Source organism: Mixophyes fleayi, chromosome 6 (assembly GCF_038048845.1).
Source record: "Mixophyes fleayi isolate aMixFle1 chromosome 6, aMixFle1.hap1, whole genome shotgun sequence".
NCBI classification, from domain to species: domain Eukaryota; kingdom Metazoa; phylum Chordata; class Amphibia; order Anura; family Limnodynastidae; genus Mixophyes; species Mixophyes fleayi.
This window is the reverse complement of record NC_134407.1, coordinates 35,417,789-35,444,425: the sequence shown is the minus strand read 5'-3', so window position 1 is coordinate 35,444,425 and position 26,637 is coordinate 35,417,789. Positions and strand designations below refer to the sequence as shown.

The window sequence follows — 26,637 nt, the reverse complement described above, 5'->3', positions numbered from 1 at the left end:
GCAAAAATAAATATATCATGGCAGTTAATTCGGTGACACATGTTAAAAGGCTAGGACTGAGCACTAGACCTTTGAGCTCTTTTTACTGTGTAAACCTAAATGATAATGATTCTAAGCTAAATGATCACTTAATACCGCTTTATATTCAAGTGCTTCTCCATTCTAAACCAACATGCAAATATAATTTTCACGAAAAAAGATGCACTATAAAAATAAGGATACCCATTAAACCCCCAAAAATGCTTTGAGAAATCACGCATTACTTCCCCTCTAGATGACCTTCACCAGAGAACCGATCTTGTCAAGACTGTGGCAATTATCCAAGCATTTTTAGGGTAAAGATCATTTACTCTACTTTCCTGACCTGCCTGTCTAGCTGTCCTTATGTACTCAAAAATAGACTCCGCCCAGTGACGTCACAGACCGTGAAATCTGCCACTACGTCATGTGTGCACCAGGAGGAGAACGTCATCTAACGCATTGAAAGGTGCTAATTATAAACTGATGCCTTGATTTTCTCACAAAACAACAACCCAATAACTCAATTGTGATGTTTTTGAATGGGTATTTGCAATAATGCAACAATCCAAAATGTGTTTACCTGTATATATTAAAGTAAACATTCTTTTAGATTATTTTTACCATGTGACAAGAATGATTGCTGAGTAAAATACAGAAACACGAGTCTTACGTTAGAAGAATCTCAATAAGGCTTGTTAGTTTATCAGAAATAGGGAAGAACACCATCGCCTTTTTATAAACATTGACATGATCTTTCTTCATAACATGGTAGTCAAGTATCCACCTCTGTTTCCCTAAGAAAAGTAACTTTATCTGTGAGTGTACTTGTGTCTTTTAATTACCTATGAGACATACAGAAAAAATTAATATAAGTGACACATATTTATGTAATTGCTTTGAAGATGTCATGATCAAACTTGGGTACTTTAGATGCTATAACTTTCGAAGTAGGTCATAGTATAAGGTCATAGTATAAGACCTTAGCGTTTGTGTTTATTTCATAGAGATGACCAGCTAAAGAATACTAGATACAGTTGTTATATCACTTCTTACTAAGAGTTACCTCCTATTCTCCTGCTTCCCTTCTGCTCCTGTCACTCATTACAATGATGCCTTCTTCTGTGTCTGGCCAATACCTGTGTAAGTAATTAAAGGTAAAACACAAACATTAATAATGACCCTCCCTAGCAGCAGTCAGTCTGTACAACCTCACTATTTGTTACCAAGTTCAAACTTTCCCTGTTTGCTGTTATTCTTTTATCCATAGATTGCCAAAGAGAAATGGAGAAAGTGCATTGGTCAGATAGCTCCACGTGACTAGAAGGCATAATACACACCTACCTCCACTTACTGGGACAGCCAGATAGGAGCTCAAGTAGGGAAAGGAGTGAAATGCATATAATTATTCTCTTGTCCCTGTGAAGGTGGATAATTAATCCACCAACAGAAAAATTGCAAGAGTCAAAATCGCCTAGCACACTATAATGAAGAATTGCAGATAAAATAAAATGTACTATATGTTTTATAATCTAGACCTAGGGGTATATTTAGATTCCCTCTGGTTATGAGAAATGGCTGAACACACAAATAGACATGTAATAACGATATTTTATTCAGACCGAAAATCCAGCTACTTTTAATAAAAATAAGGACACAGAAATTTATGGCGTCCGTTGTAAATTGTTTTTACCTGGACACTTAACACATATATTTTTACAAGTATCAGTGGAAAAGGGGAGTGAAATTAGTAATTTAGTGCTGATCATAAACTCATATATTCAGAAAAGCTCTACTCATAAACGCCATCAAAACCTTCATTATAAAACCAGAAGATTTAAAAGGAGGGGTAGACCATTAGAAGATACCAATCATTACACCGCCAATTAGATGAAACCCATGGCATCATAGAGCGGCCACAATGTACTCCTCCATATCTATCCCTTAAGCCTTCATTCTGACAACACCATTACAGCGTGGTAAACAAAACACAACAGTCACTAACGTGCTAAAAGAGGCGCAGGCCCCTTTAAGAGATGGAGCCAGTTGCCTCTGCTGGATATTTCACCCCAAGGAATCAGGGAGGATAAAATAATATATATATATATATATATATATATATATATATATATATATATATATATATATATATATTTATATATATATATATATATATGTGTGTGTGTGTGTGTGTGTTCCTGTGTAACAATGCTCTATATAGTTGTGTGTGTGTCTGTAGGTGTACAGTTTTGCTGTTGCTTGAGGACAGGAGGAGAAATATTAATGCCAACAAATGTCACACCGATTTAAATTACCCACCATTTTTAAGCGGGCACCCTAAAAATATCGCGATTATTACTAAAAATAGCTCTAACTGATTCAGTTTGTGATTCGGTTCTTCTGTCTCATTCTATTGAAACATAAATAAATAGTTCAAGAGATGCGAGTCATATCCGAAGCCCAGGCCTTTCTTACTTACTGTAGTCTCCATCCTATGTGTGTTTTTACAAGATATACGATGGCTTTAATGAGATCCAATATTTTGTATCAGATGAGGAGTTATTTTGCAGACTCTGGAACGAAGCGGGATTTATAAGTCTCACGGTGCTCAGAGAGGGGCACTGGGATTATATACACTCCCGCCTGTCTGTCCGTCCGTCTGTCTGTCTATCTGAAGCCACTCAATGCTTCTCTCGCTGCTCTAAGAATCCCATGTCAGGGCATGGACACAGCAATAATTCGCTTACATTTTATACTTGATAACCACATCGGAAGTATCTGGAGTTTTAAAGCCATTGAAATGTATAGTTTGAAATAACAAATATTGAGAAGCATTATCTCCCCAGCTCTGCTTAATACATACATAAAATACCGCTGACAAAAGTAAAAAATATGAATAATTCCGATAATAACAACAACACATTACAAATAGACTAGTAAAAGAAGTTTAGCAGTTAAGTAAAGCAAGGAAATTAATACTGAAATATGCTTCAGGGACCCTAAGGTTTTAATATCACCACCAATGCAATATAGTCAAGATCGCCATGATGCGACAATACAAAAATACACAAATGCATAATCTACACACATTTAAAACACAGCGCTGGACATATAAGTAAAACCAACGTAATAAAGATAACATATTAAATTATTTTAAGAACTGCAAGCGCAGCTATATATATATATATATATATATATATATATATATATAGGCACACACCTATATAAATGTGTGTATATATATATATATATATATATATATATATATTAGGCGAACCATTGTCTTACCTGCCATCCGCAATTATGTCCTTCTTTTTTGAGCGATGGTAGCGATAAAATCATCTCTCTATTTTGTAGGATGAGAAAAAATAAATACAGAAAAACAAAGAGACATTCTGTTTTTTAGTTTTTCATTCCTATCGTATTATCCTTATTGAATAAAGGCTGGATGTACTGTGTGTAATGTAATTTAAAAATATATATGGCCAAACAAATGTTAGGGGGGAGAAAGTGACAAGTGCATTAGGCATTATAATTCAACTGGGCTCCACCTACCAGCCATGCCTGGTAATTAATGGAGCTCCCAGCCTGAAAACGCCTGCATTAGGCAGGAAGAGGCAGCGAGAGAGAGAGAGAGAGACATGCCATTGGAGATAATTGATTACATCCCAATCAACAATAACTTGTTAGCCATAGTCAATGTATCAGTCTCTCAGGTTTTTTTGTCTCTCTCCCCGGTTGAAGGATGAATTTAGTTGGAAGTAGTCTGAACTGACTCAAGAAGGAAGAGGGTAGATTATAATCAGCAAGAGAGATTCTTGGACAATAGTGCAAAAAAGTAATCTTCGAATCACGGTTGTGGAATCCTTAACTGCTCATTTGAACTCCCTCCCCCCGTTTAAATTCATTTTAACCTTGCAGTCTGCCTCGCACGCCTTTAAGAAGACAGAAAGGAGAGACCTTGGACTACTGGAGAGAACTTTTTATTTGGAGAGGCGCTCGTCTTTGTGAAGCTCAAAATGACTTCAAAGGAAGAAGCGAAATCATCTTCTGCGGAAGAGAGGAGAAGAAACGCTTTGGACCATTTGCCACCTCCCGCAAATTCTAACAAGCCACTGACTCCCTTCAGCATTGAGGACATCCTGAATAAACCCTCAGTCAGGAGAAGTTACACAATTTGTGGAACAGCTCACCTACTGTCCACTTCTGAGAAACCCCCTCCTGCGGGGTTACCTCTGTCCAGCAGAGCTCTTCTCTCCCAAACTTCACCCCTCTGTGCCCTGGAAGAACTGGCCAGCAAAACCTTCAAGGGTCTGGAAGTCAGTGTCCTGCAAGCTGCTGAAGGTAGGGTGCAAATTTTTTTTATCTTCTTACTGAGTCAAATCTAAAAGCCACAAGAATATTAAAGATTATTGCCTGTATTATCCTAGATTTTTTTTTTAAATGAAATTTATTTTTCTACAACTAATAAAAATAAATATTATAATATTTTTCAAAGCGAAAAAAAAAACACGGTTCAACTATTTTATTGTTAAACTAGGATTAACAATAATAATATTGAACATTGTTATTTTTTTTAGGTAGTTTACATGTAGACTTTGATAAAAATGAGTTCTAATATACTTTTGACTATTTTTAAACATACAGTATTATAATAATAATAATAATGATAAATAGAGGCATATTATAGCGGTTTAAAGCGTTCTTCAGGGTTCTATTCCAGCAGCATATTTCAAATACTGACGGCGTAATTTTCTACTTTCAGGACGAGATGGGATGACCATTTTTGGCCAGAGACAGACCCCTAAAAAGAGAAGAAAATCAAGAACAGCTTTTACAAACCACCAGATCTATGAGCTCGAAAAACGATTTTTATACCAGAAATATTTGTCCCCGGCGGATAGAGACCAAATCGCACAGCAATTGGGACTAACCAATGCCCAGGTAATCACCTGGTTTCAAAACCGCAGAGCCAAGCTGAAAAGAGACCTGGAAGAAATGAAACAAGACGTGGAGTCAACCAAAAAACTCAGCCCATCCTCAGTGGAAGCCGTGCTTACAATATCAGAGCTGGAGGACTCAGAATCTATAGGCAGTGTTAAAAGTAGATCCAGGTCCCCGCATCGAGTATTAGACAGCCACCTCCAGTTGTCACCTTCATCCCCTCTTACAGATCACACAAGCAAAGAGTGCTCAGAAGATGAAGAAGACGTGGAGATAGACGTAGATGACTGACTTTTTTAAATCTAAAACACACAAAAAGACTTAAATGAAAGCAAGTATGGACAGTGTTTGTGTGCTGCGCTTGTTTCATAAAACATATCTCAAAACTAAATCATACCTTACACCCAAGGCAGTTTCTTTTCAATTAAAGCAATAAGTAATATAAAAAAAAGACTTGCATTACTACGGCTGCCCGATCAGGTAGTTTTCTTTCTTTCTTTCTTTATTTTTTAATTATTATTATTATTTTTTGGAATGGTGCAATTGTGTATGGCTTCTGTACAAATATTTAAACATATTTTTTTAAGCTTTGATTTTTAATCTATAAATAATTTACACATCACGTAGCTCTGGATAAATCCCAATGAGTATTTTGCGACACAACAATTTAACTCTTTTCAATTTATCTGCTAGTTATTGTCATGATTCTATTGCATATAAAAATGCACGATTTTTTGGGGGCTTTCTTTATATCGCTATTTTCTTTTTATTGGAGTTTATTTTTGATGTCACTACATGGCATTTGCCAGTGGATGTCATTTTCTAATCTCAAAATACATTTTCTTTGAATGTCATTTCTATCTCGCTATACCATTTACAATTTATATTTTATCACTTATTTTTTTCTCTTGTTCTTTTTTTTTTTAAAAAAAAAATTCCTACCTTTCATAATATTAATACGGAGGAGGTCGAGAGAATTATTTTTTACTTGTTTCTAAAAATTTGCATGATACAATGAAATACAATAAAATAATACTACAGAAAAAAAAGTTCTATAAATATTAAATGTACAAAAGGTTTGTTAGAATTGTAAAAAAGAACATTGTAAAGGCCTGCTATTTAAGTTTAAGCACCAGAAGCAAAGCTGGTTTGTTTACTTTATTTTGAAATTGTACAGAGATTTTTTTTTTCAAATCCAATAAAAATAAATTACATTTTAATAATATTTCAAATGTACATCGTATCTCTGCCACACACACACACACACACACACACACACACACACACACACACACACACACACACACACACAGATATATATATATATATATGTGTATATATATATATATATATATATATATATATATATATATATATTACTGATTGTCTATATATTTATCATAAGATTGCATAATTTATTGCAGTGTAGATAACTAAATACGGTTTTTAATTTGCTAAACTATATCAATGATTGAAAGGAATAAAACGCTTATAAGGTATGCTAAGTTCTATAACATTCCCCTTCTGTTCCACATGTGGACATTCCTTTAAATAGCGATAATCAGCACCTACGTGTGCCATCAACGTGCTGCATACGGCAACATCTACCCTATCTGAGCATTTTGAGCTTAAAACTTAGTATAATGGTGATTTTATTTCCAAAGTGTGTCTTGCCTTTTTGACCCAACAACCCATGTTTTGCTTTTCTTTGCAAAATTTATGTGAGAAGCTCAAATCTGGCGGAGTGAAAAAGGAGGGGGGAGAACGGTCTAAAAAAACATTGAGTTTTGGGCCAGTTTCTCCGAGGCTATATAAATCTCTCTCTCTCTCTCTTTGAAAATGGATGGGGCTATAATTTTAGCGTAAAGCATGAAAACTGGGGACAAATGAGTCTCCTTCCCTGATGTGACAAGTGACAATGGTCCGTGCACAGCCTCCTGCAGCTCTCAATGCTGAGACAAGCGTGGCCCTTCATAGTAAAAGAGAAGAGCGTTTGGAGGCCATATGGTTTCTGAATTTTCTTCACAATTTTTAGACAATTTGATGGATTGGGTTAACCCTCCTTGAGACTGTTTAACTCCACTTTACAAAAGCAATAATGAATACATCGCTCTCTCTTCACGAAGGGCATCTGTGCAATTCTGTGTTTACTGGCATTCTGAGCAAGTCTATGAATTACAATGAAATCCACTTTACCCCCTCTCTCTGTCTTGGTGAACACGGCTCTCCCTTTTTTTGGGGTGGGAATGATAGGTTTGACTTTTGTCCAGATAAGATGTTTTTTTTTCTCTCTCCCTACACAGCCTTCAATCTTCAACTTAAGTGTTTTATGCTAAATAGGCAACTCGTAAATGTTATCCACTGTGACAGTTATGCAAGGATCTAGTTAAAGTCTTTTTTATTTGTTTTCTTTTCCTTTTATTTTCTCTCCCTCTTTTGCTTTTATCCCTTTGTTTTAGAGGGGTTTAATGAGGCTGAAAACACTACAATTCAATGGAGTCAAAAGAGTAGAAAGGGAGAAAGGAGTAGAGTTAATTTGGGTTAGAGCTTTTGTCTGAAATGTGCTGAGAGATAAATGGTTGAATGGATCATACAAAGAGGGCAGTGAAGTTTACCACACGTGGCAAAGGCTGGCAAAATATCCATTCAGCAAAAAAACAAAACAAAACGGTACTATCTGTTAAGCAGGTTTCGGGCATGGTGCAAATAAATGTTTGATATAAGGCTGCATAGAAATGCAAAGCATGCCAATTGCTCGTGACAAATTATTTGTATGTAATGTATAAGTAATGCTACCACCGCTTAAATCTACAGTAATTTACCAATTAGATATTGGGACAAATATTACTGCTGATATTGACACAATACCTCTTGTACTCCTACGTTGTACTTCAAATCATATTTGCAGTGAGGTTTTCAGGCTAGTTGAAATAGAACTAGTGTCCCTTTAAGATTTAAAGTTCAATAAAAGATAGCTCGCTGTATTATAATATATATATATATATATATATATATATATATATATATATATATATATATATATTTATATTTCTATATATGTACGCCACAGTGCATGGTTCCCACGTCTAACCCTAATGCTAATGTACGCAAACACCCTTGATATTTGGACAGAAGCTTCACCGGTTGACAGAACAGTCGATACATAGAAATGTTCTTGGTGAGACACCCTTTTCACTTTATATACAATCGATTTGTGTTGTATGGAGTAAGATGGGGAGAAATGAGACTGATTTGCCAGACATCTGAAGATTTCCCAGTATTGATCAGATTGCCATGTCAGTAGAGTTTAATGCGCCAAGCATGCATTTATTCTGGTGGATCATAAAGTCTACCCATGTGGACGACCCAAGAGTGCACTTGTAATTAAATTTCTGCCTGTCTGGTGCAATAGCTGAGGTTTGTGGGGCTGTGGGTTGGGACTAAGTTCTAGAGCACATATAAACGTGCAGTGTATGTAACAAGCAGGTGTTCCAGTGTTTAAGCTCAGTGATGTGAATGTATCTCTGCTTCAGATCTTAACTCATCCCTGGCGCGTAGCATGTTCAGCATTTGCATTGGGATTTGAGACTCATAAATGTATAAGATTACCTCTGGCATTACGGGATGTCTAGAGAGTCTTGCCAAGTAAACACTTAAGTGTTGGCATAATACCCAGTACACAAATGCCCGTTTGTTTCCATCCTGGAAGTCAGTGTCTAGCTCCTGTCTCTGTCTCTACTACTTCTTTTTTTTGCTCTTTACACACATCCATGGTTTAATGTATATAGTAGGTGTATAAATGCAGCCACTGCTAGATCTTGCACGCTACTGTTTTCCTCCCACAGTCTACCTGGAAGGTGACATGCGGCCCTTGTTTTACCTTGTTCACTTATCAAACCCTCCCCAAAGTAGTGTACCCCCCGTCTCTGAATGATCCAACGGGGCTTCTGCAGGTTGAGTCAGTGGAATTCAGTTCCTTATTTTATGAGGTGTCAGGGAGGATGTCAAACGTGGCAACGATAAGTAATACTACAGTCTGAGGGACCAGAACGTAGTAATTAATCCCAAAGACTTAAGTGTATTTTAGTTCAGGAGAAAAAAAATCACTAATTCAATCGTCCGGAAAATTGAAGTTTGATGCATGAGTCCCTGCTGGAAGGGGAGTTCTCTTCTCTCTTCTGAATCCTGGATGGGGCTGCAATGATCACATTACATTTCTACATCCCTTCCCAACACATCCAATCACTCAGCCCCACTGCATATTCATGCCCCCCCCATTTACCACACGCTTAAAGGTGACATCATGAACCGATATGGTTGGTGTATTAAACCAGATGTCGGGGTTACGTGATGTTACTTTTACATCTGCTGGCATATATCAAAATGGATCCTTTTATATGTAAATATTTAAAATGTGTTATGGTACTATCTGTATTGCATAACAAGACACTAGTGGGGACTAATTGCTTAAAAATATATCTCCCCCCAGACAGATCGCAACTGCTGATTCATCGAAAACTGGATAGATTTATCTCAGTAGAGATTATTCATGTTATTATTATTATTATCAGGGACATTCTGTCCATATAAAATACCCAAATATACCTCAAGTGTGTGTATGTTAGAGAATTTAGACTGTAAGCTCCAATGGGGCAGGGACTGATGTGAGTGAGTTCTCTGTACAACACTGCGGAATTAGTAGCGCTATATAAATAGCTGTTGCTGCTGCTGCTGATGAAGTACTTATCTGTCATATTCACATTCATATCAGGAATTCAGATAGATATACTGTGTATGTACATATATATATATATATATATATATATATATATATAGATAGATATGTATATATACACGCACATATACACTGTGTGTACGCATGTATGTGTGTGTAATGTGCGCAGCCTCCAATAACTGATATTAAATAAGTGCCCTTATTTGTAGAAAATATCTTTGGCATATTAAGCTTATTATGTGCCACTCTAGAAACACCTTACACCAGTGGATGTATTACATTATATTAATTCACTATGGATTCTATATTTGATATAGATTATGTTTAAATGGATGTGATCATATTAGTGTTTGCCTTTTAATGCAGCATAGTTGACCTTCTCATGACCATATAAGTGAATATATAATACATATTTCCCCCTTTGGCTGTTGGGAGACTTTGTGGAGCATTTTTAATTTAATGTTATGATTGAAAGGATGTTATTTAATTGCCATATTTTCAGATTAAAGGTCTCAGCTTGCATTACATTATCTTGTAAATAAACTGCTTAAAATAAGATATCAGTTTGAGAAATACTTAGTAAGATTCACACCCCTTTATCTAGTGAAGGGCTTTATACACAAGGTCTTAGAATTGTTTTGCCAATTCATTCAAGTGGAAAGAGCTTACCCACATTACATACTGTTCTGTTACGATGATCTCACACTATAGATCAATATGTTCCCTTAAGTTCTCTCAGCAAAATTCCTACATATATGCTTGCCAAACTGTGCATATTTAAAAAAAACAAAAACCTCTCAATAAGTTTATATCATTGCAAGTTTATATTATCTACATATAGAAATGTGATAGCTATGGAATAAATAAATAAAAACAAATATATATATATATATATATATATATATATATATGTATATTATCTATCTATCTATCTATCTATCTATCTATCTATCTATCTATCTATCTATCCCAGTCCCAACTCCTTACCCTCACCTATAAAGCCCTCAGTCAATGCTCCCACCCTACATCTCCAGTCCCATCTCCCTACACACTCCAACCTGCCCTCTGCGTCCTTCCAATGACCACCTCCTCTCATCCTTAGTTCCTCCTCTCATCCTCAGTTCCTCCTCTCATCTTCAGTACCTACTCTTATCCTCAGTACCTCCTCTCATTCTCAGTACCTCCTGTCATCCTCAGTACCTCCTCTCATCTTCAGTACCTCCTCTCATCCTCAGTACCTCCTCTCATCCTTAGTACCTCCTGTCATCCTCAGTACCTCATTTCCTCCTCAGTACCTCCTCTCATCCTCATTTCCTCCTCTCATCCTCAGTACCTCCTCTCATCCTCAGTACCTCCTCTTATCCTCAGTACCTCCTGTCATCCTCAGTACCTCCTGTCATCCTCAGTACCTCCTCTCATCCTCAGTACTTCCTCTCATCCTCAGTACCTCCTCTCATCCTCAGTACCTCCTCTCATCATCAGTATCTCCTCTCATCCTCAGTACCTCCTCTCATCCTCAGTACCTCCTCTCATCCTCAGTTCCTCCTCTCATTCTCAGTACCTCCTCTCATCCTCAGTACCTCCTCTCATCATCAGTATCTCCTCTCATCCTCAGTACCTCCTCTCATCCTCAGTTCCTCCTCTCATCCTCAGTACCTCCTCTCATCCTCAGTACCTCCTCTCAATCCCACCTCCAAAACTTGTTCCTTACTGCTCTTCTCTGAAGCTCACTTCCTTTTATAATCAGGTTTTTCACTTCTCTCAAAACTCATTTCATCATCAAAACTTACCAGCTCTCCTCCTAATCTAGACTGCTCACCTCCTTCACACTTTCCTATTCCTTCTGTGTCACCCCATTTGTCTCCCCCTCCCATCTATATCGTAAGCTCTGACGTGCAGCGCCCTCTTCCCTCATGTTTACTGCACCCACATTGCTGGGTACTGTTTCAGATTCTGCTAATATTCTCCCCTATTTCTCATGGCTTTATCCTCAAGTCATAGTAAGAAACTATTCCTATTACTTCAATTCCTGATGGTTGAGATTTAAGTTTTCTGTATATTTTACTGTTTTGCCTTTACTAGGCACTGCAGACCTTTTGTGATACCGTATAAATAATAATAATAATAATAATAATAATAATAATAATAATAATAATAATAATATTTTTCTATCTATCTATCTTGTAAAAATAACATGGAGATACAAATATAAAGTAATTTAATAGAGCATTGTATTCCACATGCAGACAGCATGGCCTGTATGCACCATGGTGGGGGTCTACCAATACCTGGAACTGTGCAGGAAGGATGCAGCTCCATTCCTCTACATAAAGCTTACTTATGCCCCATTCATACTGCCTAAAAGACCTGGGTTTATGCCGGGGCGAACCCAGACAACCCGGGCTCGGTGTGAATGGGTACCGAGGCATCTACCCGGGTCAGAAGAACCAGAAATTAGTCCTGGGTCTTTTGGAGGGTTATTCCCATGTCCGACCTGGGTAACCGCCAGTGTGAACGGTGAGACCCAGGTTGAAAAACCTGAGACTCACCGAACACCATTGTGAAGTAAAAAAAAAAAATCACCATCACAAGAGGAGCCAATCAGAGCCCCTCCTGTAATGTTGCCATGGAGACCCAGGCAGAACCGTGTTCAGTGTGAACACAGTCTACCAAGGTATTTGCCCGTGTGTCCTGCACTGTCCCCCGGCAATATCCCAGGATCATATACCCGGGATATAACCGGGGTGGTAATCTGAAAGTGGTATTAACTAACACCTGGTTGATAATTGTAGAAGATGCTGTCTCAGGCATCATTCAAGAACATTCCATACATGTTTGACAATGTTATAATCTGGTGGCTGACAATGCCAAAAAATATAAATAACATGAGCTACTTGTAAAACATTAGCAAGTAGTTCTGTCTTGGTTAATAAAGCCCCAGTTAAATGTTCTCCAGCAATCACCTTTTTGGCATAGTAGCGGAGGTGTCCACTTGCAGCCATCCTACCAGGGCCTGATTATCCAGCAAAATTGTTACACGTAGAGGTATAAACTGGCATAGCTGTTCTTAAAAGTAAACAGAAAATATGAAAACAAAATGTAATAAGGTTTGTAAAGACTGAAGACAATGAGTCATACTTGGGAAGGTTCTTGAGGATTAGCGAATTGGAGAGACAAGGATGGGGACAGGCTCAGGCGTGACAGTCCCCTCCATCTTCATATCTTCACCCTCAGCAGAGCTTGTTCATGTCTCCGTTCTGTTATACACTTATGATATTAATGAAAGCTAAATGAGTGGCAAAGATTGACGTGACCTTTCTTTAAAAAGCCACGGGGATTGAGTTTCGAAAACATGGGAACATAAAAATTGGTGGGGGGATAAAGGAAGCCAGATTTTAAATTAAGGACGGGTTCATTTTTACCTACCGTGTATTAGCCTGGTGTGGAAGGTGAGGAGGTGCTATGAGCTAATCAGCTTGGGGTGGCCTGAACCCCTAACCAGGCCTTGCATGCTACCCCTAAGCATGGGCAACCAGAGCAGCACTCTGACTAAGCAGAGATGTTATTTACTTAATTAACAGATACGGAAGCCCTCACATTCAAAATGTTTAGTGTCCAATATAACGTCTAACTCTCCTGAAACAGGAGTGTCCTGAATTTGGGGGAGTCCTCCTGGGAGAGAAGTCTACCCCTCTTGTCCCGTGTTTCAATTAACAGGTTCCTCACGCAGACAAGGACTCCCACCTGCAAGACACAAGATTCTCACATGAGGAGGTAGCAGGTGAGCCCAGAAAACAAAAAGATTAAACATATGTTTTTATTTACAAGAACATCAAGGCAACACAAGAGCCTGAGTGTGCCGCAGCAAAATGTGGGTACATACCCACAAGTGCATTGCATATACAAAGGAGCACATCCACAACTGTCTTGTTGAATTGAGTCTGTGAAGGAATTCAACATAAATTGTGTAGTTGCTGTTTCACAATTACACTGTGACCTGTTGGCACAATTACCAGCTCCAACCAAATAGACAGAGAGTAGTCTTGCAGCCATTCCATCAATTTCAATATCCACCACTCCTCCAAGGTGAGTGTGCACCAGGGGTTGCATATATAGAGGTCACAGTAGCCACCTACCAGCTGAGCCAAAAATACAAAAGCAAAAATATTTGTAAGGGGAAAAAAAAATATTATTTTGGTTTGTATCTCTGTACAGAATAGTTAAGTAAAAGTAAATAAAAATTACTCATCACTTAAATGTCAATTCTTTGACAATTAATTTTTGCCTGTGCTGCCACACTATCTCTGTATACTCCAAATCACATGATGGTAAGATAACCCCTGCTTCCTCACTGTATACTGGTATAGTAATAGGTTTATTTAAGTGCTGCCCCAGCATAAATATTTACTGCTCTGTTATCAATCAAATAGTATTGTCCCTAAATATATTTATATATTAATATTGAACCCTTCATATACTTATATATTAATATTACTCCCTAAATAAAATGATAACTATCTGGCCTATCATAAGCAGGTCTATGCTGTATGCCTTTCTTCTGGTAGCATTGCTTGCAGTTTTGCAATCTGCAGCTCCATAATTCGCATGGTTTATATACTTACAGTTTGAAAAAAACGGGATCGGGGTTTCATACCGGCACTTTTATATGTGGTTTAATAAATCTCATGGTTTGTACACCGTACATAAAATCCAACAAACGCGTAGGATTTTGCAAATCTGCACTTTAGTAAATTTACCCCTGAATGTCCTCTTACACTCATGATTCATTTAAGCTTTAAATGAAACTAAGCCGATCCTTATTTTAGAGAAAAAATTAAGCTTTAATGAACTAGGGAGTGTTGGTAAATTGACAGTAGCTTGGACTTTGATGTGTTGTATTTATTGTTCCCACCAAACACATTTTCTGGAGCTTCCACCAACCTACATAACTAGTAGCAGATTGATATTACTTCCGTGTTTCCAAAGATCACTAAGTGGGCATTCACCTTGAAATGCGCTTGGAGGACATGTAGATGCACTTAGGCACATAAAGAAGCATTATGCGTCTGCAGGCTTTGCGGCTTGTAAATGACAATATCTTTTTTACAACTGACTGACTTAGTACTACATCATTGCAAATCACTTTTCATATGTGCCAATGTAATATGATCTTTTGTGAGCAAGATAGTGGTATTTATGAATTTTCACATTGCTAGGTTGTGCCATGAGTGTGATAGTAAGTAATGGTAAGGAACCACGACTAGACTTCTACTTGCTCTATTGCCAATATGACATATTTTGCTTGACTGATATTGAAACTAAGGGCCTGATTCATTAAGGTTCTTAAATGAAGAGGATTCTCATTTCAGTCTCCTGGACAAAACCATGTTACAATGGAAGGGGTGCAAATAAGTGTTCTGTTTTGCACATAAGTTAAATACTGCCTGTTTTTTCATGTAACACACAAATATTTGATAGCTTATTTGTACACTGAAATTTAAAGTTGATATTTGTGTGTTACATGAAAAAACAGGCAGTATTTAACTTATGTGCAAAACAGAACACTTATTTGCACTCCTTCCATTGTAACATGGTTTTGTCCAGGAGACTGAAATGAGAATCCTCTTCATTTAAGAACCTTAATGAATCAGGCCCTAACTTCTCTTCTTGCATATACAGAGTTCTCGATAAACACCGAAGTGTCTACAAGAGCAAACTGATCACTACTTGGTGCACATATGGATGCATAGTTTGCATATATGCCATTGTATATTTAAGTCCACTTTAATGGATACAATAACGGTAATTATAACATTGCAAAAATGCAACTGTGGGGGTCTTATGTTTGTCTCTTTGCAAATGATTCTTAATATATCACATGACCTTTAGTTCTTTATTTTTCACTAAGTAGAAGTAGCTCTCACAGGACTTATAGTCATTGTCAACTGCAAATACCATGAACATGCTCTGGGCCTGCTTCATTAAGGCATGCAATACAGATGCAATGTGCGTTATTTTTTTAAAATCCCACATGCATCGGGCATAGGCACGTCCGTATTCAAAAATAAGGGAATCTGAAGACTCGTCTGTTGATAAATAAGGGTCTAGGTACACTCTGCTCTGCTCTAAGAGACAAGACACTGCAGGATATGCATAATACATATGTGGAATATAAAGTCCCAAAAGAAGACACAGATAAAAAAAGTATTCAATTATTGTCATCTGTTAATAATAAAGTAATTAATGGCAAAACATTAAAAAACTAAAAATATAATTTGTTATATGTTTTCCCCATAAATACAATATTAGGATGTTCTTAATGTCTACTGTACATAAAATAAAATGTTACAGTTGCTCCTGATTGCAAACACATATTCTGGCATATATACAAACCACTAGTAATTGGCAGACCTGTAGCTGGTGTAAGTGTTACAACTGAAGATCAAGTACTTTGAGAAGCCCAAAGCTTGAATCTTGGCACGTCCTTACTGTGCATTGACTACGTGCATCTACCCATCTCCCACCCGGTTCCGTCCTTTGAACCGCAGACTGTCGTAAGGTTCCTTTGCGCTGTACGGTCCGGTTCCTCAGCATGCGCAGAGTAAGTGTGCGCATAATACATAGCGTATCGCCATTCACGCTCCTTAATGTACCAGGACCAGGCATTTTAGTACTCTCATTGGCTATTTATGTTGGCAGCAGCACCTTGACAGTGGTAGATAGTTTACACATGTATTGGCGAATTTATGGAACTATGTAAACAAATCTCTGCTTTTGTTGTTTCCTTAAATTTGTTTTTAAATGAGGTATATTAGATATTTTCGTATATGGATGGTGGCTATAATAAACTTGTTAGTGTTCTCCTCTATTTGTAATGGATATACATTTATATAACAACTTACCCTTCTTCTTCTTAACTACTACCTTAGCCCCAATAGTAACATCTGGTAACTGAATCAATGGGGGGAATCAATTCTGCCCGAAGTCCCGCCGTGTTAAACGTATTACCGTTATTACGGTAATCTTAACCCGGCTTTCTGCTCGTAGCTCAGGGAGCTGCAATCAAAAAGCCGTCATTAAAACTACCGTAATAACGGTATTTACGGTATAGTGCGCAGGCCGCATTACTTTTTCAAGTAGCGCGGCCAATTGAATTCCCCCCTATGTTTTCACTGCTATTAATGTAAACCCTGTTTCTGCAAATGAAGTTAAAATCGCCTTTCCTGTGTGATCATGGTACAACAGCCAATCAGGTTAGAGAAAATTAATACAATATTTTTAAAAATGTTTTTTTTGCCTGGATGACTGTAAATACAGATCCACCAAACTAGATGAAAACTTAAACCTTATTAAATCGCACATCCAGGTTCATAGTATTGGTACAAAACAAAGGACATTCACATAACACAATTATAATAACCACACTCAAATGGCCTGACAAGCTGGTCCTTATCTTTAATAACAATCATATGGCCCAGTTAATTAGAATAAAGTGCACTATTGTAGGAGCACTGGGGTCATGAGTTCGATTCCCGACCATGGCCTTATATGTGTGGAGTTTGGGGGCCTCATTTAGAGTCGGACGCAAAGTCTATTTTAGGCGCGTGGACCAAACAAAACACTATCACGCATGTGCAACAAGCACCATATCCGCCTGCATCTTGGATGCAATTTACACTTGCGACAGTTTGCGGCTTACTACGAGGGAAAGGGCGGAACGCGTAATTGTGAAGGTGTGACCCTGTAAGTAAATTCTAGACGCAGTGAGGCGGAGACGCAACACACATCAAAAAGGGCTAAAAATGTGCGGCAGGAAATAGGTGGCGCAAGCAGTTAGCTAGCTGCCAGTGGGATGCAACTGGGGTTGCATGCCACTCATAATACTCTACCAAGCTATGGCACACTCCCACTCCTACACGTCTTAGACGGACTTTGCGTCCGACTCTAAATGAGGCCCTGTATGTTCTCCCCGTGTTTGCATGGGTTTCCTCCGGGTGCTTCAGTTTCCTCCCACACTCCAAAAACATACTGGTAGGTTAATTGGTTGATATTAAATTGCCCTTAGTCTCTGTGTGTCTGTGTGTGTGTTGGGTAAGCTCCAATGGGGCAGGAACTGATGTGAATGAGTTCTCTGTACAGCACTGTGGAATTAGTGGCGCTATATAAATAAATAGAAGATGATGATGATGATGATGATGAGTCTTAGGACCTCATTTAGAGAGTTGGCCGCGTTTGTGCTTCGAATGGACGCAGAATAAGACGTAAGCAAAAATAAATCAAACTAAGTTATGTTGAGTCAAACATATCTCCAGATCAAGAACTAACAGTGAGTTGTAAATGCATTATGCTATCACATAACAATTAACAATAATTAAAAAGTGCGTCAGTTGCTTAAGTCAAAACATTCTTATGGAATACAAGCAACTCCACATCCATTGTTTACACCTTTAATAATCCAATGGCAATCTTCTTTGCTACAGTAGTCTACACTGTTATCATAAATGAGTAATGCAAACATATCTTAGCTGGAGAATCAACCAATCAGAAGAGTAGAAACAGTGGCGTTAATGGTCATCATTGTCATCCCGTACCTTTGCACCAGACCTCCAGTTCTCATAAGAGGCGTATCTGGAGATGCGTCCATTTCTAATTATGTTATACTTCAGTGAACACGTCCTTGCAATACTCAGGTTACGCTTGCCTATCTCTCTTCTCATAAGAGGAAACAAGTCTACGACATACAAAAGTCTCGTGCATTTTTGTTTTCACATGCACAGAATGCAAATGGATATTTTGCACAAAAAATGTTGATGTCTTTTGTGTTTAATAACACAAATACAGAACACTTAGATACCCTGGAGTTGAAAGCTGATATTTGGCCTCACTACATGACTTCTGTCACGGTCTTTTCAATGGCCACATAGTATTCAGTATGGTGAAACTGGGTACCCTCAAATCTGTGCCCTATTCAGGAAACTTAACTGACATAAAGATCAAATTAAGGTGGCAAAGCTATATATATTTACCTGCATTTCAAATGGGAAAGTAGGCTGCCTTCTGTATGCTAATATGCCTAGAGGTTTAGTTGGCATATTTTATACACCTCAATTTTGAACTCACTCCTGACAACACCTAGTAGTAAAGGCACAAAATGCAGTAGAATGTTAATCACATTGCTGGTCATAGCAACCTTGCCTGTCACACATTATTGGGAACACTTGGGAAATTTTCCATTCAATATTACAGAAGAAAAGACAAACCTATTGAGGCAAGACCTATTTAATGCACCAGGATGTAATGCGATTGATTAAATAAACTTAGAATATGTGTCTACTGGGCAATATTTGGAATAGATGTACGTATGGGTGGGTGTAAGTTCCTGCACTTATTATTATTTCTATTATTATGATTATTTTTATTATTATTATTATTATTATTATTATTATCACATATTAACCACATAATTGGGGTTAAAAAAAGTGGACCACTCAAGGAACTATATGCACCTGTTTTTGTTTTTTTAGTTGAAATCATAACAATGGGATGAAGTGTTATAATTACTTTAGGATTCTCAGTTGTAAAGAGATATACATGTGAATCTGTAATAGAAAATCACTGTTTGGTCTTTATGATGGTCTAGTTTTATCATAATTAAGTCCAAGGGGTAAATGTATCAAGCTGAGAGTTTTCCGGCAGGTTTGAAAAACCAATCAGATTCTAGCTATCATTTATTAAGTACATTCTACAAAATGATAGCTAGAACATGATTGGTTGCTATAGGCAACATCTCCACTTTTCAAACCCGCCAGAAAACTCTCAGCTTGATACATTTACCCCCAAGAGGGATTTTACTAAGCATATTTTCGTCGGTTTGCAAATGCCATACATTGCAGGAGGATTTCATGTTTTCATTTACAAACCAGCAATTTGGAAGGTGCAAGCTGAAACCATCCGAGATGTGTGGCGGTTTAAAAATTCCCCAATTGCATTTGTGGTTTTGATCAAACCGCCAAATAAAAGGCTAATTTTGTAGATAGCTCAAACCGCCCATTCATAAATCTCATGGTTTGTATACTTGTCATCTTAAAAAATGTGACCGATGATTTCAAACTCCTTTGGTTTCAGTGTTACAGTGTGGCTTGGCTGTCAGTGATCCAATGGTTTACAAACCGCACTTAAAATCGCCAAAGAACTTATTATTTTCACAGCCGCACTTTTCATTTATATTTTCCCCTGAGTGTGTATTTAGTGGTGGAACTACAAGCAGTTTATGTAGCTGCGGATTCAGGACTATAGTATTTATCATTTAAGGGCCTCATGTAGAGTTGGATGCGATTTCCATCTAACACATAGATGGAAATTACATACAACAAACAAGACGCATTTTACATTTGTATGTTGAGTTGGATGCATTTAAGTCGATCATCGTCACTATCACTAATGATTGAGTATCCGCAAGTTTCAGTGGTTAGCACTTCTGCCTCACAGCACTGGGGCCATGAGTTTGATTCCTGTCCCTGGCCTTATCTGTGTGGAGTTTGTATGTTCTCCCGTGTTTGTGTGGGTTTCCTCCGGGTGCTCCGGTTTCCTCCCACACTCCAAAAATATACTAGTAGGTTAATTGGCTGCTATTAAATTGACCTTAGTCTCTCTCTCTGTCTGTGTTTATTTATTTTAAATATTATGTTAAGTAATTTTATCGTTTTCCAATAAGCATTGTCTAAGCGATTTCTTGTGTTTCCAAAGCACAAACAATTTATTTAGCAGATGCAAATGTTTTAGCAGTTCAATGCATAATTATAATACAGTACAGCAGATACCAAAGATACATACATACCGCCGCGCCCGCCTGCGCTAGCTGCGCTCCGCTGGTACCAGCTACAGTACTTCACTCCAAAATACTGTGGTCAGAGTATGACTGGGCTAGTACCAGCAAAGCTGTATTATATACACTCAGTGTTACAGAGAAAACAATGCAGATGATGTGGCTTGCTTCTATTGGTCCAGGCTTCAGGAAGGTCCAGTGTACTGCAGGTCATAGGCCAGTTCAAACCAAAATATCCAAAGGTGGGGGTCATCTCTCCAGGGGATGCACTCCGACTTTCCCGCCAAGGATCCAGTTTCAACTACTCTATTTGCATTATACAGTCAGCATCACTTTAAACATTTATTCCCTAACATCGATAACTAGAGTATGCATTGTGTGATCTCTTCGGCGTATGAACCGGACAACTACTGACGAATCGGGGATTAAAATGATACTAAACATGACATATTTCCCGTAACCTGAACCTTAAATATCACTAGAGTGTACATATAATCTTAATGTATATATAACTATAACCTAAATACCATCTGCTCATAAATCACTGTGGAATGGAACCATTATAAATATGAAATATATAAATAAATGAATGTGAGAGTGCGAGTGTATGCGTGCGTATTTTATTGTGCGATGACGCCGTGCCACGTGTTACGTGCATACTGAACGCAATCGCGCGGTAAAACAATATTAACCAATATACCTTTGTTCATCCAATTATACGACTTCGACAATTATTATTATTATTATTATTTATTATTTATTATTCCTATTACATCGCAATATGTGTAGATAGACTAAACTTATTAAAACATACAAAGTACACTCAGAGATAGATGAAATTGAAAATAAGAATAAGTTAATGTTAAGCATTAGTCCTACTTATTACTTATAATTAAATAAATCTGAATAGTAATACAAAATGGAAATGCAAAAGCACTTTTCAGCAAAACACACAGACACACAAAAAGGAGTTAAGCCTTAGCACTGGGCATGCTAGTGGCATTAAACATTTTGAAAGCAAAAAAACTAGTTTAGAGGCTTTTTCAGTTCTCAGTTTTTTTGGAATCTTCGAATGAACTAAACCAAAGGAAGAAAAAGTTCTTTCTACACTAGCTCAGGATGCTTTGAGCAGTCAGAAGTTGTTCAATAATAGGGAATACATTAGGATTAACTTTTTCAATTGCACTTTTTGGCTCTTCCACCATTCGTAAAATGTCACTTGCGATACCACAGATACATTGAAAAATGATTCCTGGACCGATGGAGCTTGTGCCTGGAACTTCACTATTAGTGGTAGGAGCAAACTTGACTCATAGTTTGAGCTTACAACATCAAGTCCCAATTTTTTCTTGTCTTCACTTAGAGTTCAGTGTTATTGATTTGCTTTGGATTAAGCATGTAAACAAGAAAACGAGCAGAGGTTAAAGCTATGCTATATCTGTTTACAAATCTCTTCTTAATATTCATATCTTCTGTCACATCCCATATATGTTTTTTTAAGTTGTTTCCATAGATACACAGCATGAGCAACGGAACATAAGTTTTTTTGTGCTTCTTCAAGAGTCTCAGCGATAGGTTTCAAAATGCAAATCATATCTTGGACATTCCTCTTATGCCTGACATTGGCGACATTTACATGCACATTTCCATCAACTTTGTTTCCGATTATCTTCGCAGACTTTTAGAAGTGTAGAGCAGCCGTTAATGTAACCATCCAGACAATCCACTAAGGGGTATATTTAACAAAGTGTGATGGTGCACTAACGTGCACTTAACATACAATTCATGCCCCGATGTGTCCCCCGCATATTTATTAAAGATGCATCGCAGCAGATATCGTGGATATCTGCTGCTTTGCATTCTGCTTCGTTTTGGGGAGCAGTCACCATTCAATAGTATGGTGACTGCTCCCTTTTGCAATCTAACAAGTTCCGAAAAATAGTTTTTTCGGGAACTTGTCTTGATAATGTACGCCAGCTGGAGCTGGTGTACATTATCATATATGAGAAATCTCAGTGCTGTCAGCTCTGCTCCGAAGAGCAGAGCTGAACAGCGCATGTGTGGAGGGATCATGTGATCCCTCCCTGTCAATCACAGCTCTCTCTCTGCAACGATAGTTGCAGAGACATAAAGGGGATCTTTGTGCGCATGTACAGTTCTTGCGGAGGGCAGTATTAGTAACATACACAAAAGTAATGAATCTTTCATTTTAGATGTAGTTTTCCCAACAAACAAATCTGACAAAATTGAAGTTTAAGTAACTTTCTTTCTCTTGCTTGGAGGGTGCTCTGGTAATATTCCAGCACTGGTTGATTTGCTGCTTCTAAGTGAGACAGTGTCTGGAAAAAAAGCCAAGAACAAATATCTATAGTTCTTTTTTATGCACAAGAACTGCAGTGAATGATATAAACTGTAAAATTTATCTTAGAACAACAGTTTATGTGGGGAAAACAAGAAACTGCTAATGCTAAAATATCATCAAAATATTAAAAATTAATGTCGTGCCTTCATGATCACCGCATGATCTTCTTTGTATTTTTCTAAATGATTCTTCATTCTGTGGACTTGGCTTTCCAACTCATGCCCACATTTCTTACACTTGGCTCTACATCCTTTTCTGCTCTCATTTTTATCAACCCTGGTTCTGGCCAATACCCTTCTGTGACTTAGCAGCCCTGCCATGACTACATCCTTGCAGATTTAAATATATATAAATCGATGACTAAACGCATATTAACCTAGTAGATTAATGTGGTTTACATACATTTTCAAATGCCACCGTGTATATATGTTGGGGGTACCTAGGGGATAAAACATCCAGTCACTCCTGCTTGGACAGCCCCGGTGCTCACCTGATCCCAAGGGATGCCTCTACTACCGAACGAACCTGAACTAAACCACTCCTGACCTACAGGATACAACTAAAATTAGTCTTGTACCAGCTGTTCACCAGGAGGGAGACAAAGCAGTCACCTCCGCGGACGACAGCTGCTATTAATCTGGCCTTGCACCACCGACTACGAGAAGTGAACTTAGTACTCAGGCCCAACTTTACTCACGCCTGGCCGGGGCTTTCTGGAGCAGCACCTTACAGAGTGAGGCGCCTCAACCTGTAACCATCAGTGGTCACTGCCGCAACTCATGCTGAACACTCACGGCGCTCTGTAGCATACACTGCCTGAACTGGAACCATCAGGAAAACCCCCTGGAACTCAGAACCAGACACCCAGTTGGGACCAGTAGCTTGCAGTGCTGGAACTCAAAAGGGTGATGCTGCACTGCCAGTGGGGGATCAATCTGCTGTACCTGAACCACCGTTCATGTCTCAGGGATCTAAGGGACAAGCCGCATCCAGGGGAAAGAGTACCAGGGATCCTACAATTGCTTACTGTACTGAAAGACTCTATCCTAACCTATTCTGCCCTCAATAGTACAGACACGGATATGGAGGCCTGACTTTCGAATCCAATTGGGGAATCTACTGACACATGACCATGAACAGGGTACACACAATACTGAGTAGACAGCTTGTGAACACAATTAAAGTATACACTGACCCAGGCGAATCATACAAGGGCTACTTGCTTTTACTTACACTGTACCAGACCGGGCTCAGACTATACTTTTTAAAGATTGGTATATTCTAAGTGTATTTCTGGCAATCTAAGAAGGGTCTTTGCAGTCACAATAAAGGCCTCATTTAGAAATCCTCCCTCTCTGTCTGTCTGTGTGAGTGTGTGTCTATATTAGGGAATTTAGACTGTAAGCTCCAATGGGGCAGGGAGTGATGTGAATGAGTTCTCTGTACAGCGCTGCAGAATTAGTGGCGCTATATAAATAAATGGTGATGATGATGATGATGAAATCCAACTAAATGGTGCAAATCTGCTTGTTGCAATGCTGGGACGCAAATGCTATTTTTTCTTGCATGCAGGGAAATACTGCCTGGTTTTGCATGTAGTACACAAATACTGGGCATAGTTATGGCTTTATTTTACACTGCAGTTTAGAGATAAACTAGGAGACACCCGTCCCAACTCTAAATCTGCCCACAAATATTAAATTTGCAAAACTACAAGGGTACAGGGAAAAATCCTCTTTCAGAGATGGTATAAACATCAATGTTTGCTTGTGCGTCTACTTTTCCACCAATATTTGCAGGGGCTGATGGGAGGAGTTTGGTGGAGGGAGGCCACTCTTAATAATCCATTTGTAGCTGGGGAGTATTGAGTAGAACTGTGCATTAACCCCCGTGTTTTGGATGTGGTTGTGGTTCTAAAACATCTTCGTATTTTACTTTTGTTATGGTTTTGCCCCAAAAACATGAAAGGTTTTGGTGTTGGATTTGGATTTAATTAAAAATAGTTAAAATGATGTGATTTTGACCTGATTTTGTTCTTGTATTACTATTTATAGCAGTAACATTCATGTACAGTATTTACAGTCTATTTTCTAATGATCTCTTCACAACTGACCACATTTTCAGTAATTTTGGCAAAAGTCTGCAGCGAGCTGGCTGGCTACAATTAGTTACCGAGTGGCCGCAAAAATACATGGCAGTTTACTAAAAGACACTATCACCATTTCTGCTTCAATTTTCTTTTAATTCAATTCCATATCTCACATTATAAGACGACATTTCTGTCCTACACTTGGACCTTTGTCAAGACAACCACAGAGAACAACAGAAAAGAAAGATATTAAAAACAAGCTAGAGATGTTCACTGACCCCCGTGTTTTGGTTTTGGTTTTGGTTGGGGATCTGTATTAACTTCGTGTTTTGGTTTTGGTTTTGGCAAAACCATTCTCACGGGTTTTGGTTTTAGTTTTGGATCTGGGTTGTTTACTTTTTTGCTTTTTTTAAATTACTAAAAAATTCTAAAATCACATAACTTGGCTCTTTTTTTGTTCCGACATTATAATTAACCTCAATAACATAAATTTCCAGTCATTTCCAGTCAATTCTTGTCAAGGGACAAGAACACTGCTACCCCTCCTGCTTCTGTGTGAGCAATGGCACTGGAGACTGAAGAGTGACAAGAACACTGCTACCCTCCTGTTTCTCTGTGAGCAATGGCACTGAGCAATGTCACTGGAGAATGGAGAGTGACAAGAACACTGCTACCCCTGTTTCTCTGTGAGCAATGGCACTGAGCAATGTCACTGGAGAATGGAGAGTGACAAGAACACTGCTACCCTCCTGTTTCTCTGTGAGCAATGGCACTGAGCAATGTCACTGGAGAATGGAAAGTGACAAGAACACTGCTACCCCTGTTTCTCTGTGAGCAATGGCACTGAGCAATATCACTGGAGAATGGAGAGTGACAAGAACACTGCTACCAGGGTTTCTGTGTGAGCAATGGGGCTGGATCTCCGTGGAGGGCGGTACTTATAGAATCCAAAACTCACAAGATCCGACGATGCAACAATGATGTTTTGCCTCGTCTTCAGTTCTGAGGGCGCGCGAAAGTACCGAGCCGGCTCAGCTCGGTACTCAGATCTGCGATGTTCGGGTGGGCTCATTTTTCGGCAAACTGAGCCCAAGCATCTCTAAAAAAAACATGTTTTATAAATGTTCTGATATGGTCATTGTGTAGCTACATACTCTAAAGTACAGTGGCGGATCCAGTGTTCCACTGTTTTAAACACAGTCAGAGTGGCCGGGAAGCATACTCTGACTGCCTGTGCTGACAGTGACACTGATCTGCACATAGTGTGCAGCCGCAGGCAGCCCACCGTTAGAAGTTAAAAAAAGGGAGCAGAGTCTAAATTCCCATTGCAAAATATATGAGGCAATGGCTCCCATGTATTCTCTATGAGATACGCCAAACAATATGCATTCCATCCCAGAACACATAAAGTGCCAAAATTTTAAGTACACAAATGGGATTTCACTATACAACCAGATGGCAGAGAGGCAATTGGTCACATTGGAAAAGAGAGAAGCCGGATTGGAGAGAGTCGAGTAGAGAGTTGGTGGAGAGAAAGTGAGTATATATCTTAAATGGTTATTACTAGAATTAGTTTTACACAGCTGTCTCTGTTGGGTGCCCTTTGTACCTGTTTTTGTGAAAATGCACCCAGCTTTATGCAACATGCATAGTTTGACGTGTAA

At 38.4% G+C, this 26,637-nt stretch overlaps 1 protein-coding gene and 1 long non-coding RNA gene across 2 annotated transcripts in view; one reads left to right on the top strand and one right to left on the bottom strand.

Moving 5' to 3' along the window:
* Positions 1-2,562, bottom strand: part of LOC142160229 (uncharacterized) — a 63,826-nt gene extending 61,264 nt beyond the window's left edge. The window contains exons 1-2 of the long non-coding RNA XR_012693106.1: positions 2,498-2,562; positions 1,085-1,157 (exon numbers count right to left, since the gene is read on the bottom strand). This is a non-coding gene — a long non-coding RNA (uncharacterized LOC142160229). The remainder of the gene's footprint in view (positions 1-1,084; positions 1,158-2,497) is intronic.
* Positions 2,563-3,999: 1,437 nt separating this feature from the next.
* On the top strand, positions 4,000-5,253 carry LBX1 (ladybird homeobox 1). The gene is made up of 2 exons (XM_075215167.1): positions 4,000-4,362; positions 4,784-5,253. The coding sequence occupies exons 1-2, from the start codon at positions 4,038-4,040 to the stop codon at positions 5,251-5,253; spliced, it is 795 nt and encodes a 264-aa protein (XP_075071268.1). The 5' UTR covers positions 4,000-4,037.
* The last annotated feature ends 21,384 nt before the right edge of the window (positions 5,254-26,637 follow it).